Source organism: Anser anser (genome assembly GCF_964211835.1).
Source record: "Anser anser genome assembly, chromosome: 19".
In the NCBI taxonomy this organism is placed as follows: Eukaryota; Metazoa; Chordata; class Aves; order Anseriformes; family Anatidae; genus Anser; species Anser anser.
Window position 1 is genome coordinate 14269228 of NC_139740.1, and position 17074 is coordinate 14286301.

General features: G+C 57.1%; 1 protein-coding gene across 1 annotated transcript in view; it reads left to right on the plus strand.

The window, feature by feature from the left end:
• The window catches only part of NPLOC4 (NPL4 homolog, ubiquitin recognition factor), a 29819-nt gene extending 12787 nt beyond the window's left edge, over nt 1–17032 (plus strand). Inside the window, exons 10-17 of the mRNA XM_083805087.1 lie at nt 984–1055; nt 1775–1901; nt 3924–4084; nt 10917–10988; nt 12749–12844; nt 13861–13977; nt 14963–15065; nt 15455–17032. Of these exons, the coding sequence (XP_083661213.1) occupies nt 984–1055; nt 1775–1901; nt 3924–4084; nt 10917–10988; nt 12749–12844; nt 13861–13977; nt 14963–15065; nt 15455–15612 (906 nt within the window). The 3' untranslated portion in view covers nt 15613–17032. The remainder of the gene's footprint in view (nt 1–983; nt 1056–1774; nt 1902–3923; nt 4085–10916; nt 10989–12748; nt 12845–13860; nt 13978–14962; nt 15066–15454) is intronic.
• The last annotated feature ends 42 nt before the right edge of the window (nt 17033–17074 follow it).

The following is a 17074-nucleotide window of genomic DNA, read 5'->3' on the forward strand; positions in this document are numbered from 1 at the left end:
CTTTTGGTATCATGTGAATGCCAGGAATGAGACGTACACAAACAAGAATTGACTTGCTAGAGAAAACACAAATCAGAAAAGACTCCGTACAGTAGACTATAAACATCTGTGGTGAGATCTTTTGTTCTCCGAAGATAAGATCTTCAGCCTTTTGCCAGTGTCTGGAGCAAAGCTTCTGTGTGTGTTATTTATTTCCACGCTTTCCCTTTGCTTCTCACATCAGACATTTTTCATCAGAGTGATTTAACGTGCAGCTGACTGCCGGTTGCAGATTTTTGTCTCTCTGGGCTCCGCTAGGAACCTGAATCAGCAGTTCTCCCTCTGAAGGGTTAATGCTCCGGGAGCTGGTCACGAGGAGGCTGATGAGAGCTGTTTTTAGCACGTGTGTGGAGAAGGGTTCATGCAGCGGTGTGTGTGTGTGTGTGTGTACACATCTCTGCTCATATGTGCAAACAATGCAAAAAGCAGGAATGTGTTTTTTGGAACGGAGCAGACTGATTTGGAATGAATCATACTCCAGTGGGAGCACACGAGCTTTATCTTAGCTAGTGACTGCGAGCTTCAAAATGAGATCATGTGAGCTGCTTTGTCATCTGCTGGCGCTTCGGATGCCGCTTTGCTCTGAATGCTCAATAGGAAATGCTTTTTGCTGTGGGTGGGAGGAGTAGCGGCTGAGAGGCCTCTTGCAGCCTCCAGATCTTTCCATGAAAAAATATTCCATAGTGAAACATAAAGCTGCAGGTGCCCCCGGCCGGCCAGCTGGCATGCTGCTCCTGGAAATCGTATTCAAATGAGCCCGGCACAGCTGGGAGAGCCATTTCCTTCAGGCAGCATGCAGCAGGCCCTCGCAGGGCTGTGCGAGGAGCCAAGAACATCTTGTCCTGCTAGGAGAAAATGTATAAGCTCTCTTCTGTGGGTTTGGGGTTTTTCTTCTTTTTTTTTTTTTTTCTTAAAGCAACTTTCTCCATAACACTGCTTTATAGGTTGGCTGGATATTTACTGATCTGGTCTCTGAAGACACACGGAAAGGGACTGTTCGATACAGCAGGAACAAGGTGAGACTCAAGTGTGTCCCCAGTTGCTGCTGCTGATACCGAGGGTTTGTGTAATCACCTAAATGCTGATTCTGCCAAACGGGGCACTGAGCGAGCCAGGGCAGCACAGGGCTGGAGGTGACACTGGGACCGGAATTTTTGTGAAATGTGAATTTTTAGAAGCTGTCGAAGGAGAAGGAGCTGGAGCTCCAAGAGCACTGTTAGGGGGCTTGAAGCTGTTTGGATAGCAGGCAAAGCTGCCTGCAGCCCTTCACCCACTCTGCTTTTAAGAAAATTGTGCTCGTGGTTTAAGAAAAGTTAGTAGAGTGGAGAGAATGGGTTTGTGTGAGATGCAAGTTCAGCGAGCAAAAGTGATTCAGTAAGAGGATGTTCCTGTGGGCTGGGCTTTGCGAGGTGCGTGGTTTGGGTGCTCGGGCTTTGACCTCCTCGCAGTTTCCTGTAATTCTAAAATTGGCGGCGTCCCTTTAGAAGACGAAACCCTGTAACAAAGCGAGTGTGTGAAGGTGGGGGGAACTGAAAGCGGGACAGTCCTTCTGGCGAAAGCCACGCTCAGGGCTGGAGGGCTGATAAGTCACATTCTTTTCCCGGTCTCTGCAGCAGCTTTCTACGAAAGCACGTTTTACTGGGGTGTTGGTAGTTTTCTTTGGCCGCAGACCAGGGAAATAGGTCTCGGCTACATCGTGTTGTCCTTTCTATTGACATTTCTGCTCTTCCCTCAGGACACGTATTATCTGAGTGCAGAAGAGTGCATCACAGCTGGAAACTTTCAGAACCAGCAGCCCAACATCTGTCGCCTTTCTCCAGATGGTCATTTTGGATCCAAGTTTGTCACAGTTGTGGCTACAGGTATAAACCGGCCTCAGCTCGCCCGGGTCTCTTGATTACACTCGAATTATCTTTTGTTAATAGAAGGAGAATACGCAGCTCTGCTAGAGGAAGTTGAACGTCCTGGTCCCCATCTGTCCTATTTAATGAGGGTTTTGCCTTGTTCCATCAAGTAAAATGCTTTTTTTTTTGTTCTGTTCCTTGTGAAGTCTCCTCTTCAACTATTTACCCTGTCCCCTGCAGGAAATTTAGTTGATGCTCATACCTGGAGCACCCACCTCTCTGATACAGAAAGTATTTTTTGCCTGCAGCCAGGGGAGTAGCTGTAGATTGCTTTTCTGTTTCAAATCTTTAAGTTCCAAATTCTGTTTCCTGAAAGCGGCAGCGCAGAACCACGGCGATCCAGATCCTGAAAGTTACTCTGGCTGGTTCGGCATAAAGGAGGGTCCTTTATCTCCCTTGTGCTGCTGTCAGGGAAACCCTCACGGAGGATTCTCTGCTCTGCCGTGCATGGAAGCCTTTTTTGTTTGCCTGAATAAAACAGAGAAGCCCGCACAATGCTTTGCTTTGTCACCTCTGATTTTAGCCATTTGCACAGCAAGTCTCCAGAGGCACTGTGGAATAGTTTGTGCTGCCTGGGCCGCGAGGGGCGATGCTGGCACATGCTGGGAGAGTTGTAGCATTAGGAGTTCAATCTGCTGTTCTTCATGGGATGACACGTGTATTCATTTAAAATTTCCCTGGAGCAGATACGCTGGGTTCTGGGTCTATTTAGCACAATGAAAAAAAAAAAAAAAACAACAAAAAACATGACTTCCAAATAGCATCCAATATAAAAACTGAAAGTGTGATATTGTGCTGCCTTTCTGAGCCCAGGTTTTGTAAGTGTTGTTGGAGCGTTTTTCAGCAAAAACGCTCTCTTTCAGTTAACAAGCTCGTGCAATCAGACAGCTGCCCCTGCATTCCAGAGTGCTAAACACATCAATCTTTCATTATAAATAAATGTGCGTCTCGCTCACTCTTTTTAATTTAATTTTATTTTTTTAAATTTTAAACAAGGGTGTTTGACTGAGAAAATGATGGCTAGCTTTGTTTAGGCCTTCCCCCATGTCTTGGTCTATGTTTAATTTCTAGGAGTGTTTGTTCTGGAGCAGTGAGTGATTGAGGTTAGAGATCAAAGGGAAGAAAACGAATATTTCCTCTTTTCTGTTCCAGATAATTTCATTCTCTTCTGTTATATCAGCCCATCAGGTTTCTATTTAAACACTTGATTCCTTCCTTTTGTGCAGTATAAATATAATTGGATAGTTTGCATCAACTTTGCCTTTAAATCCTCTACATGGATTAATTCCTCTCCCCTCCTGAATTCCTAGGTTTGGAAATAGTAATGTTTTCCTACCATCTGTCTGTATCTTCTCTTTCCAGTTGTATTCTAATGACATACGACCCGATGTTGCTTACATTATCCAAATTAAAGCGCCAAACATGTGATCTATCAGTGAGCCAGGGTCTTAATTTCCACTTTCCATGTCAGATTTCCACCGAGCCATCCATTATGGGCTGAGAAAACGCTTTTTCTTCTTATGCCTGACATTACTAGGTGACAAACCCTGAATCCGCAGCTCGTGGTACGCTGGAAATAAAACAGGCTTGCAGGAGATTTGTGCCTGGTTTATGTTTTGGAAGAGAGAGGATACCTGCGGGGTGCTGGGGTGGACGCTGTCGGGAGCCTTCCGAAAGGGCAGCTTGGCTTCGTTTAAGCTCCTGGCAAAGTGCTCTCGCTGTCACTCCAGGACTCTGCCCCATTAGGCTAGGTGTGAAAATAGTGCTGAGAAGTGCACGTTGCTAACTAAATGGAGACCTTGGAGGGGGACTCTTGACTAGAAACGCTCCCTGTGCAGCAGCACAGGCACTGTCTTCTCACCGTTCTTCGCTGCTGGAAGGACCTCTGTGTCTTACAGTGCCCTTTGAGCCGTGCCTCTCTGAGCTACGCCAGGTGAATCTCTCTCCTGTGTAGCTCTGACCCGGGCTCTTCTCTTGCAGGTGGTCCCGACAACCAGGTTCACTTCGAGGGGTACCAGGTCTCCAACCAGTGCATGGCGCTGGTTCGGGATGAGTGTCTGCTGCCCTGCCGAGATGCACCGGAGCTGGGCTACGCTAAGGAGTCCAGCAGCGAGCAGTATGTGCCTGATGTGTTCTATAAGGTAAGCACTGCGTGCTTGTGGGTGGGGGAGCTGCAAAAACAGCTCTGCTGCGTGCCTGGAAATCGGCGTGGCCAGCTCGGGAAAGGATGTCTTTGAGGTCTGAACTATTTTCAGTAGTAACCGTTCACCACATGTCTGCAAAGTAATTGCATAAGCTCCATTTCCCCCTCGTAAAAGTGCTGGTAGGGTTTCCAGCGCTGCAGTAGCCATTGGCTATCCGGCCTCTAAATAAGGTCTGCAGCGATCCACTGAGAGCCCACAGCAAGTGCTCTGAATTCACCTCCTCTTCTGTATTTGTTGGCTGAATCTGCCGTGGCTCTCTGTTGGTTTTAATCCCCAGCTGAGTTCACCTTCCTCCACAGTTGTGTGATGTGCGCTAGCACAAACGGCGCAGTGGAAGCAGCGGGTTCCTTATGCAGTGCTGCGGATTTGCTCGTGTGTGACACGCTGACAGGCACCGACCGGGTTAACAGATGCAACAAAAGTTAGTGTAGCTCACGCAGCAAGAGGAGAGACAGCCTTGTGCGTGCTTCTCTGCAACAAAAGGAGGGTTCGAAGGCTGTCAGAGCAGTGGCAGGGCAGGAGGGCGTCCCTGGTATTCCTCCCTAGCACTGGGGCTCCTGCCTGCGCCCGGGTCTTGTGCTCGAGTCAGACCACAAACTCCAAGAAGTGGTCCCGAGGAGCAGGGAGGGATACCTGCGTCCAGCGTGGATCCAGAACGCTCTTATTGAAGTGTCATGCTAGAGCCCTGCTGGTATCTGGCCTGCTGCAGTTCTCAGTGCAGTTTTCGTGATGAATGGACTGTCATCATCCACTTGGCAGTTGTTTCTGCAGATCTTCAGACCTCCGGTATCTGCGGGGCTGAGTTAGAAACTAGGGGACAGGATCTCTGTGGAGGCTAATGGCACCGCTTCTCAAACTTGTGTATGTTGGTGCCCTGTGAGCAAGGACAGGGGAATTAATTAATGGCACTGCTTGCCAGCTAATTAGCCATCCATCACCCCAGTTAGTTATCTCATTCTTGTCTGTGTCTGATATTCAAAGCCTGCTCAGCCTGCAGCACTCCTGCCATCTGTATTAAAGCTGTCCGCTGAGGAGTACAGGATATGCAGAGCTACCATTGTTCGAGACAACTGAAACGAGCACGCTGTACGCCAGCAGCAGAAAAGGAGCTTGTCAGGACGCTCTTGCACTGCCCGAACCCGAGACTGATGAGACTCTACCCCCTCTACCCCTCGATGCTGTGCTGTTGGGTTGTTTTAACCCCGCCTGAAAACGAGGGAGACCTTTTGGCTAAATTCAGCGTTCGAGAGCAATCTGTACTCTGGGGAAAAGCAGCTAAAATCCTCACCTTTTCCCTTAGCACGCGGACAGCTTGCTATTAGGAGCTGATAAGCCAGGTCCGTTTGAGATACAGCGGAGCTCGGTTGTGCAATGGTTGGCCTCGAGCACGGAGATGACTTCACCTCCTGGCGTGCCGTGGTCCCGCTCCGCAGGAGCCCGCGCCGTGCCACATCGGGGTGCAGCCCCGCAGGAGGTCCCGTAGGTCTGGGTCCCACATGTGGGCCACCCCGGGTGTTGGGAGCAGCAGGAAGCCGGTGGGTGTTCCCGCAAGGTCTTCCCTCCGATTCGTAATCTGAAGCAGGGAGATAAACAAAACGCGAACTGATGGCTCCAGCCTTCTCTGGAAATTTCCATGAACCACTGATTCACTGGGTCGGGCTGCAGCTTATTTCATGTGTTTTATAACTTCTCTCCGTAATTGCCTCTTTCATGATGTGCTCGAGGAGGGCCTGAGGACTGCTCTGGCGGGTGGGATTGTCCTCCAGCCTTAAACGTGTTTGGCTGTAGGATCTCTTAATTTTTTTTTTTTTTGGAATGTTCTTAAATCAATGGAAAGCTTAGTCACTCCTGGCTTTGAAAACCTTCGGGGTCTCATTAAATGTACAAGGCTTGAGGTCAGAGACACTACCTCATAGTTACTGGGTTGGTGACAGCGATGGTGTCAAAGCACTGGTTAAATACAGGACGAGGAGCAGGAGTCCAGTGCTTGGCTGCATGGTTACGGACATCTGGTTCGTGGTGCAGCACCTTTCTTCCCTTTTCTCTGTCAAAACTGCAGGAGCTGAGCAGCTTTCTCCCCAGTCCTTGATGTGGGGGTTCCCCCCTGCGCTGTCTCCCCACATCTGGCTTTGGGCAGAAAGCTGCGCTTTCGGTTAGTTGCTGCGTTTTGTCTCGGGCTGAGAAGCTACCACTGGTAGAGAGAAAAATCCACAGATACATTTCTATGTAACGTGCAAGTATTCATTCTGAAAAGCCTTTTAGGATGAAAGGGGCTGTACAAATTTATTATAATTGGATGCAAACCAGAAGGTCAGCGCTGGTCTAGCACGGATATATTTATAGAACAACTTTGCGTCCAGATGCAAGAAGAAAAATCTATTGAACTCGTGTACAGCAGGGCAAGGGAGCAGATTCACCTCCACTCCTGCAGATAGCAGAGGTGCTGATGCCTGCGCAGTGAAGTGCACGCTAGCAGCAGTGCCTCAGTCACGCCGCTCGGAGATGTCTCGTGCCTCCGCTCGCAGTAGGTGTTGTTACTCGAGCAATGACTGCTAGGAAATGCACCCCGATGGGTAATGCTGCAGGCATGGGAAGGGGGTGAGGACCCACTGCAGTGCACGCACACAGCTGCCTGGAAAGAGAAGGACGTCGATCTTCAGGCAGCGAGCCATTTCTGTGTGTTTTGCACCACTTTCTGCTTGCAGAGTGGAAGCGGGGGGCCTCCACGACCCCGGGGCTGCAGCCATTCCTGCTGAACGTGACTCGGCGGCCTGGTAGCAGAGGTGGGCTTTTCTCCCATGGAAACAGGAAAACTGATGGCACCAGCTTTGTCCTGCCAGGATGAGGCATTTTTCCTGAGCCTCTAGCCTTGTGATTTCTGTATGTCTTTACCATTCTCTTTACGTTGGCCGCTAGCCCTGCTGCTCGGAGGAACCACCCCAGTGGAACTGGCAGCGTGTGCTTTCTGCACGCAGCCTTTGCTTTCCTGGCTTGGGAAGGCTGGAGCTCTGCTCTAGCGTGAAAGTCGAGGGCTTTGGGGACCGCGAGTACAAGCTGCTTCCCTCTGAGATGCCTCTCCAGGTAAGATTAGCCAGAAGGAAGAAAACATCCCCCTCGCCTCCCAGGTTGCCTGCGAAGCGTCACGGTGCAGCGCTGTTCCCGGTCTGAACGCTGCACAGCCAGCACGTGCTGCCGGGCGCGCTCAGCGCGAGGAGGCTCACGAAGGAGCCGCTGTTGTCAAGGCGCAGAAGTTGGGGCAGCCCTCTGCTTGCAGGCGAAGACGACGATGTTGCAGTGACCGCTTCACCTTGTTGCCCAGCTGAATGTGACACGCGGACGCTTCCTGTGCCTTCTGCCCTTGAGCAGTTACCTCCTTCGTCTTTCTGCTTCTAAAAAAACAGCCATATTGATTTCGATTTTGCCAAGAATGTAACTTCCAAACTGAGGGATGGTTATCCAGAGCTGAAATTGGTTGCTCAGTGCCTCAGTCGGGTCTGATCCTTCCCCTCAGGCTGCCTGCGCCCAGCAGCACGCTGCCCGCGTGCTCCCAGCTCCCACTCTGCCGGGTCCGCAGCTGCAGCAGGGCCAAACTCTGCTCCCCACGGCCCAAACAGCGCAGGGGGGAGGATTGCTGTGTTTTACAGACCCTTTGAAATGCCTCAACAATCGGATTTGGGGACTGGGTGGCTTTGGCTCTTCCCGCAGTTGTTTACCTCAGCTTAGTAGTGCAAACACGAAGACGACATCCATGCAGTGAGTTGCATTTTACAGCTGCCTCGCTATTCCCCAACGTTTCTTCGGGATGGTGTAAGACAGGAACCCTCCACAATGGCACCAGTGTTGTGAAAGAGCCCTTTGCCCCCACAGGGTCCGGCAAGAGCATTTTGCTTTACAACAGTTGAACCTGTGTCCGACGAGACATCTTCTTGAACAAATGTGCTCCCATCTGGCCCGGGCAGAGACCGGATGGGACACGGACCCCCAGCTGCTCTCAGCCACGCTGTCCCCCCACCCCCCGTGGCACGCGTCGCTTCTGCCCCTGCACTTTGAAATCCTCCTCCCAGGCAGGACTCGATAGCCGGGCTGTGCGGAGACTTCTGCAGGGAGCTCTCACCAGCAGCGACGGACTTCCCCTGCCTGGCCTCCGCCCAGCGCTTGTGCTGGGCTGGAAAAACCTTCCTAGCCTTAAATGTCCCAGCTGCTCCGGGGAGGAGGATGCTCGATTAGCTCTCGGGGAGTCTCCTGAGAAGGGCTTCAACTCTCCCTGACCTGTTGCTTACCCGTGGAAAAGTCGCTTCGTTTCTGTACGTCGGCTGCCTGTCGGTGTGAGGGTGAGCCCGGTGCGGCTCCCGGACAGCAGCAGAGGGAAAGGCGGCTCCGGGCTCCCTTAGCACCCAGAGCCAGGGCTGCTCGTCTCCGTGCCGGCTGCCATCGCCCTCCTCTTGGAGATGCTGAAGCCCCCCAGGACCACCTCTGCCCGATCCCGCCGTTCTCTCCCTGACCTCACGGCTTTGCAGCTTCTGCCTCCGAACGGTGGTTTCGAAGGCTCCCATCGCAGCGCCTGATGCAATCTGCAGTTTGCTCCTGTCTTCGGGATGATTCATTGTCCAGATCCTCCGGGGGGGCCGTGTGCTGCCTGATTTCTGTCCAGGTGCCAAATGGCTGTGCCTCCGTTAACCGCTTCCTGCCCTCCGCTCGGGGCCGCCGACGCCGCACGGAGCGCGTTTGTGGCTGGGGGGGAGGCCGGGGGGGGCTGCGAGGCCTCGGCAGCACAGCACCTCGTGCTCCGCGGCCAAGTGCGGGCTGAGGATGTCTTCCTCCTAGCGATTCTCCCGGTTTGACATTTGTTAGGGCTTCTAAGATGTAATCGCCTAATAAAACGGTGCATGGGGGCTGCAGGAGAGTGCCGGCATGGGCGGGGGGGGGGGTTTGTGGCTGGGGAGCTGCAGGGTCTGGACACGTCCTCTGAGCCGGCTGCAGCGAGGTTCCAGCGTGGTGCTGACTGTGCCGTGCACGTCTCGAAGGCCTCGGCAGCGTGACATTAAAAAGGAGGCATTTAACATGGAAATCCCCAGAGGCGGAGATTAAAGAGAACAGGTGCTGGAAAAATGTTTCTGCATATTAGAACTTAATTAGATTTGAAAATGAATTCCAGATGGGCTAATTACGTGTGAGTTGTTGCAGGTCCTTTCTTGCAGGGGCAGGATTGTGTTGGGGAAGCTGATTTGGTTTGATTGGATTTGATTCCTGACTCTTGCGGTATCGCTGCGATCTAGGAGCAGGTTAGCTTTCAGGCCCTGTGATCTCTCTGAAAAGGCTCCACGTCTCCTGCTGCTCCTGTCAGAGCCGGAGAGATCTGAGGCCACAAGCCACCAGGCTTGTTGCTGAAATAACCACGGGGCCAACAACCTGTCATGTTCAAGGAGGAGAGATCCTTATCGGGATTGCTTTTAAAAGGAGCTTCAAAGGCTGGAAGGTAGATTCTTACAAAGGGAGCCGTTCCTGGGGACGGGGGGTGCTGGGGGTGGAGGTGGGGAGGGGGCTCGCGGAAGGGGGGCTGTTGCCTGGAGCAGGGCAGCGAGCCGGAGCCTGCTCGGGCGATGTCCGTCCGGGTGCACCGGGAGAGCGGGGCGCGAGAGCAGGGTGCTGGCTGCTGCAGCGCGCGCTCGAGCCGCGTAAATACCAGCGGAGCTGAGAAATGCTTGGTAGCGGGGGAGTGGCGCGCTCACGGGGAAAAACACGGCTCGCGGGGGGGGCTGTCAGCCACGGGCGGCTCGTCCCAAAGCGCGCGACTCCATGGCTCGCCGGCTCAGCCCGAGGAGCACTGCCCCAAATCCGCAGCTCTCGGCCTCTCACAGGGCTCCCCAAAAGCCCCCGAGGTGCCGGGGTGTCCGTGTGCAGCAGCCTCGGGTCTGCCTCCGGCCGCTGGGACCCCGCTCGCTCGACGCAAACTTTTACATAGGGTCTCTGGTTGGGAATTATGGGCGTGTAATTTACATGGGGCTCAATGAATGATTTATAACATGTTAAGTGATGATTTAGGGAGAAAATACAACCCCCTCTTACAGAATCTTTAATGAAAAGTGTCACTTCTTATGAATTTATTTCTGAAGCTGTGTTTGAACTCGGCGTGTTTGACATAAATCATGTCTAATTGTCATTTTATGATTAATGAACATATGCTGGCCATTTTTCTCCATAATTAAACTTTATGTTCAGTTCGCCTGGCAAAGCAAAACAAGTTTACGCCCTGTGATACGCTGGCTCTTCAGGTCTGCGTATGAGGGAGTGCCTGGGTTTCCAGTTCCTGAGCAGAAACGAGTGGCCAGAGCAGGGACTCGTGGCCAGACCTGCAGAAAGCCGGGCTTGCCCTGGCTGAGAACGCAGATGTGGAGCTATCCCTCCCTTTTCAGACAACTCTGCGTCTTAAGTGGCCTTTACTCTGCTCGGATAACGCTGGCCATCTCTCTGGTGGCGATGACAGAGGCAAACAAGACCAAGGTGCTGTGACTGTCACAAAACACTCCCTTGGCTCGCAAGGGAGCTTAGAGGGAACTAAGGGTGGCTTAGAGCTGCAGAGGGCTCAAACCTCAGGGAGCTGCAGGGATTTGGGCAGCTCTGCCCTGGCCCCAGCACCCGGCGTCGTGCCAGCGGGTTCTTCCCCGCATCCTGAGGAATCCCCGAGCTCCAACACGAGTGTCCCGGGGCAGCGCCCCTCCTGCTTCACCCCGTTCTGCACCAGGGGCTAACGATCCTCTTCTCCTTCCAGGACATAGACAAGTTTGGCAACGAGATCACCCAGCTGGCTCGCCCGCTCCCAGTCGAGTACCTGATCATAGATGTAAGTAGTCGGTGCGCTCCGATGGCAGCCAGCGGAGGTGGTCGGGGCAAAGTGCGGATCCTAACCCACCTCTGGAATTCACACCGGAGCCGGTTCGTGGGACGGGCTCTGTTCCTCTCCTCTTTCGCCTCTGCGCGCAGGCATTCCTAGCGCAGAGGCGCAGGCGGCGGTGTGCCCCGGGGTGACTGCAGTGCTCCCGGAGCGGGGGAGCCGCGTGCGGCGGTGCCAGGGCACACGTTTGCTTCCTGGGAAGGCCCTGCCTGGCGTCTTATCGCCGCGCGGAGGTGGCACGGAGCCATACGGCAGGGGAAGCAGCCAGCCCCACGGACACGTGTGCTGGGCACCACCTGACGGGGAGCTCATTAGAAAGCTCCCATTGTCTGTCTTAGCAGCAATTAAGAATCCAGCTCCTCGTAGTGACTCAGCAGGCCGGGTTGGTGCTCCAAAAATGCCTTTTCCTGGGGGAGGGAGGACAAGACGGAGCACGGGGCTTGGCTGGAGCAGGGCCACCGCCTGCCCGCGAGCAAGCCCTGCCAGGCACCGCGGCACGGCTCTGCCCTTTGGCTTGAAAGGGAACTGTTACGGTGTGTGGAAGGCAGGAAAGCAAATAATTCAGATGACAGATGATACTGCCGGAGCTGGAGGCGGTGCCAACAACTATTAAATCCTCCCGAAGCAACTGCTCTGGTCCAGCTGCCCCACGGCACGGGGAAGCTGGCAGCCCAGAGGCTTCCTCTTGCTCTTGCTTCGAGCACACAAAGTGCCCGGTGTGCGAGCCGCTTATCGGCCCTCGGGCTGGCACGGCGATGCGCCCCTTGCTCGGGGAAACGCCGTGTTCAGGACAAGGGGCCCGTTGTGCGGGGCCCCCCGACGCCCCGTGCCAGTCAGCAGTGCCGGAACGCACTTATTGCTCAAGTAGTAAAGGCATCTGCTTCGGGGCTACCTGGGGTGTAATTAAGACGAAAACAGATTGACGGAACATGCAGTTAGGAGCAGTCTGGAAAGCTGCATTTCTGAAGCATCTTGTTTTGTCTTTTTTTTTTTTTTTAAAAAAAAAAGGGCATTATTCAAGTTCATACTGCACTGGCAGGTATTTCTGCCTACAGAGAGCCTCTGTCAGGGCAGAGTAACTGACAGCAGAGCTTTGAAGCCCCCCAGAATGAGGACCGGTGTAAATGTCAGTCGCTGGCTGCTGCGCCCAGGCACCCCTGGAGGAAGGAGGGCGCGAGGTGGTGTAAGCGCTGGGAACAGGGTGCCGACAGGAGGCAGGATCGGTGCACCCTGAGCAGGGGCACAGCCTGTTAAATGAAGCACAGGGCTGCTCTCTGAGCACCCAGTCCAGCCCGGAGCAGGGCACAGCCCTGGCTCCCCGTCCCGGTCAGGGCAGGGGCCACGCTGTGCCCCCCCCCAGGTGCTAAGGAGACCCCCGGGGTGACCCCAAGCAGCGGCTCCCTGGCGCGGGGCAGAGCTGCGGTGGGAGCTGCTGCGTCCCCGGGACCTTTGCAAAGGGGACACTCTCTGCGGCACCATTTCGTGCTGTTTGGAGCTCGGTGCATTTCCCTCAGCTCCATTAAAAGCGACCCCCAGGAGCTGGGGCTGTGCTGGTTGGAATACTGCTTTACATGGTAAAAGCCATCAGAAGATCCGTGCTGTGATTGCCTTCCCGGCTGAGCCGTGCCTGCTCTCAGCAGCCTTTCTTCCCGTGTCCCTTTTGCCTCTCCTGCTGTCAGCGCTCTGATCGTCCTTTCTTGGATTTTCAGATCACCACGACTTTCCCCAAGGATCCAGTCTACACTTTTTCTATTTCTCAAAACCCATTTCCCATCGAGAACCGCGATGTGCTGGGAGAAACTCAGGTAAGCGCTTGACGCCGAAGCCGTCTCACGCGGAGGCGTCGTCTGTTCCCCTTTCCCTTCCTAACGGCTCCAGGAGGACAGCTGCGGCCGTGCCCTGAGATCACCCCTCCACGCCTCAGCCCGGCGTTTGCCAAACACCTTCCTGCGCTGCGCGGCGTCTGCGTGCAGATGAGGGGCCGGGCGCGCTGCTCCCCGCCTGCCCGGCGACGAGCTCCAGGCCTGCCTGCGTGCTCTGCCAGATAACCCGGGGAGCTGCAGGGAGCGATCCGGCTGGGCTCCAGCCCCACGGACGGGACAGGACCCGCTGGCGACAGGAGCGGGACGAGGGGCTGCTGCTGCTGCAGCTCCGACAGAGCTGTCTTCCCTTCCTGCACCGCTGCTGAAAACGCAGCGACCTTTTGCCGAAGGAGGCCCGTAGCGTTGAGCAGAGGCAGCTGCTGGACAGCCCGAGGCGTGTGCGGGGTTTTGCCAGCGCACAGAAGGCCGGAGTTGCTTTAAAGCAGCAACAGCTAGTTTCTCTTAAGAGCCTGTGCCAGAGATGTCAAAGACTTCCTCCAAAAGTAATCGCAGAAGGAGGGCCGCTGCCCGTCGCGGCGCTGACAGGCTGGGAGAGGTCGGCTGTTCGTCGCCCTCGTTTGGGGGTGGCCCGTGTTCGACGGCAGAGAGGAGGAGGCTGGGGAAGAAGGGGCTGCTTTGCCCCCATCCGCCTCTTTTTTTTTTTTTCCTCGGGGACTGGGCTTTGCGTTGAGCTGACAGCCTCTGCCCGGCGCTTCCTGGGGCTGGGGTTGTTCGGTGCTTGGGTCGGAGAGGCAGCGCGGACCCGAAGGCCCTCTTCCTTGGAAGCTCTTAGCTGAAACCCAGCCAGCCGGCCCGGGATGTGACCTGGGGATGGTCTGCACATTGCAGATGGTGCTCAAAAGAGGAATGTTGCAGCGTCTGTTGGTGGATCTGAATCGGAAAACAGAGTTATGACGTGGGGGGAAAGTGACTTTTTTATTACTTTCCTGTCTCCGTAGGACTTCCACAGCTTGGCCACGTACCTGTCCCAGAACACTTCCTCCGTTTTCCTAGACATCATTTCCGATTTCCATCTGCTCCTCTTCCTGGTCACGAACGAGGTCATGCCTCTGCGGGTACGTAATGGGAGGAAACGGCCGTGTCAGCGCCGCCGGCCCTGCCCTCCGTGTCCCTCGGTGTCCCTCGGTGCTCCGAGGACACCGCCGCAGCCCCGGGCACGGCCCCAGGCCGGGCGCCTGCAGCCACGCAGGACGTGCAGCTGGCCCCATGCCTGTTCTTCCAGGCTGTGACCTTTCAGCAGAGTGTTTAAAAAGTGAAACCGAAGCCCCCGGCTGGCCCGAGAGCTCTCCGAGCACCGCTCGGAGCAGCGAGGGGGTGGTGGCTGTTCGCACGGTCACAGGCTGGACAGAGCCAACTTGGCCGCGGCTCAGAGAGCTGGAAACGTTTAAAAAATAATAAAAAAAATCTCAGAATCAGAAATCCCTGTTGTAACGGTAACGAGATCAGAGCCCCCACATCTCTGCGAGGCCCGCAGCTCCCTCTCCGTGCGGCTCTGTTCTCTTGGCCTGGCACCGGTGGCTGGGCGCCTGCCCAGGCCCCCCGGTTCACATCTGCACCCTCCAAACCTTCCTGTTTGGAGCCAGCGAAACGGGCCGCGTGTTTGCCGGAGGCCTCGTGGGCGCCGGGGACCGAGCATGTGCAGGGCAGCTGGGCTGACCCTGGGCAGCTGGAGATCAGGCTGGGGCCGCGAGGGGGGCTGGGGCCGGGCACGGAGCTCTCCGGGGCGGCTGCTTTGGAAAAGTTTGCACCCTGCTGGGATTTGGGCTCAGCCCGCAGCCTCCCAGCGGAGGGGAGTGAAGGATTCGGGTTGTAGGGGGACGTCTGCACGCGGGGGGGAGCAGAGGGGATAATCTCCATCTTACTCCCTGCCAACAACCATCACTTGTGCAACTCCAAAGACCTTTTAGGAGAGGGCGACGGCTCCCTCACAGCTCTGGCTTGGTGTGAGTGGTGGAGGAGGGCAGGGAGGCTCTCGCTTGGCTCCAGTCTGATCGCCGCAGGAGTGCCCGGTGCTGATTTTTCCCCTTTTGTGGCTTCCAGGACAGCATCAGCTTGTTGCTGGAAGCCGTGAGAACCAAGAACGAGGAGCTTGCGCAGACCTGGAAGAAATCAGAGCAGTGGGCCACCATCGAGCAGCTCTGCAGTAAGAAGGGGGCTCGGGGCCGCGCTCCCTCGTCCTTCGGGGCAGGGGCTGGGCTCAGCAGGCTGGTGAGGGCTCGGTGCTGCTCTCCAGCTGCCTGCGGAGCCTCGGGCACGAGGAAAGCTGATCCTGTGCAGCACCAGCTGCCTGGCCACATGGAGAGCGGTGGGAAGGGGCCGTGGGCAGCATCTCTGCCAGGGCGCTGCTCCAAGTGGGGCCGGGTGAGCGGGGCTGGGCTGGGGCCTTTGGGGGGTCTTTGGGGGGGGTCTTTGGGGTGGTGAGCCCTGCGCCCGCTTGGGAGCAGCCCCCCGGTGCCAGCCTCGAGGTGAAAGCAGCCCCCGAGCTGCTCGCAGCCCCTCTGCCCTGCTCTGACTGGGTTCTTTCTCCTGCAGGCACAGTCGGCGTCCAGCTCCCCGGACTGCACGAGTACGGTGCCGTGGGCGGCTCGACGCACGCCGTCTCGGCGGCCATGTGGGCCTGCCAGCACTGCACCTTCATGAACCAGCCGGGCACGGACCACTGTGAGATGTGCAGCCTGCCCCGCACCTAGCCCCGGCGGCGCGGCCGCAGCCTCCAATACAGAGCCAACCCTCCAGCAGCAGCAGCCGTGGTGCTCGTCCCCTCCCCGGCCTCCCCCCCCTGCTTCCCGCACCCTGGGGCCGGGAGCCGGCCAGGGGAGGGGGGTGGCTCTGGCCCTGCTCCCCCCTCGCTTTTTGGGGGGCTGCCCCATCCCCGTGGCAGGAGCTGGGCGCCCCGGGGCCGCGCTCTCCGGCGTCCCCAGCGCAGCGTTCGCCTGCTCCTGGTGAGCGCTGGGGGCTTGGGGCCGCTCCGGGGCCCCTGCTCCCCTTCCCGAGGTGTCCCCCAGGCTGCGGAGGTGACAGGGGGGGTGGTGGCACCTCCCTGCCCCCCAGCTTTGCGCCCCTTCCCCTGCGGCTCGCTGCTGCCAGCCTTGGGCTCCCGGGCAGCCTTCCCCGCCCTCCCGCCAGCTTCCCGCTAAGGGCCCGGCGTGCGCCTGCGAGAGCAGCTCCGCCGGGCTGGGCCCCGCGCTGGCACCGCGCCCGCAGCAGGATGCGGCCCCCTGGCACCGGGCGGGGGGCGGGCACGTGCCAGCTCGCCGCTTGGCATTGCCCCCGCGGCACCTCCGCGCGCTGCGGAGCTGCTTCGGCTGCCGGCATCCTCCCGGGGGCGGCAGGATGGGAGCTTTTTGCCCCCCCCCCAACTCCCCCACGACACCCACGGCCGTGTGGTGAGCCCCCAGGGGAGCTCGTCCCCTCCTGGGGGGCAAAGCCGTGCTGGGGGGGCCGTGTAATTTGGGTTTCTGCCTGCCCCCACTCGGCAGGGGAGCGGAGCCTTCCCTGCAGCCGGCTCCTGCCCCAGCCCCGGTGTTTGAGCGCATCCTCCCCTGGCGGCGTGCTCGGGGGGGGCCTCTCGCTGCTCGCTCTCCCTTTAGCCCCTGGCTGGGGCTGCTGGGGGGCCGGGACGGGGCAGGCGGGTGCTGGCAGTGCCCCGTGGGCCTGGCCCCCCCCCCTCTCACAGGGCTCTCTCTGGGATTTGGGGCCTCGGCTCGGTTCCCGGGGCACCGGTGTCGGCACCATCCTGCGCCACCCCACCGAGGGAGGCACGAAGCCCCCATCCTGTCCCCGGACGGCGTCACCCCCGCCTTCTCCACCTGGGCAGGGGGCAGCGGGACGGGTGGGCGGCGTGGTGTGGGGACCCCCCCCCGGAGGCCTCCCCAGCCCCTCGCTGCTGCCTGCGGGCTCTGCGGAGGCTGCCCAAGGCTCGGTCCCGCCGCGCTGAGCGGCCACCAGCCCCGTCCCTGCCGCGGGGCCGCGGTTTGCTTTTCCCCTGGGTTTCTCGGTGTTGGGGGGGGGAGGCGGGGGGGTTTGCAGCGGTGTGCGGTGCCTGGACTGAACGACCCGGAAGGCAGGGTCGGGCGAGTTAACGTTGAATAAAAAAGCACCTGAAACGTAGAGCCAGCGCCGTGCCTCCTGCGGGTCCGCCGGCGTGCCGTG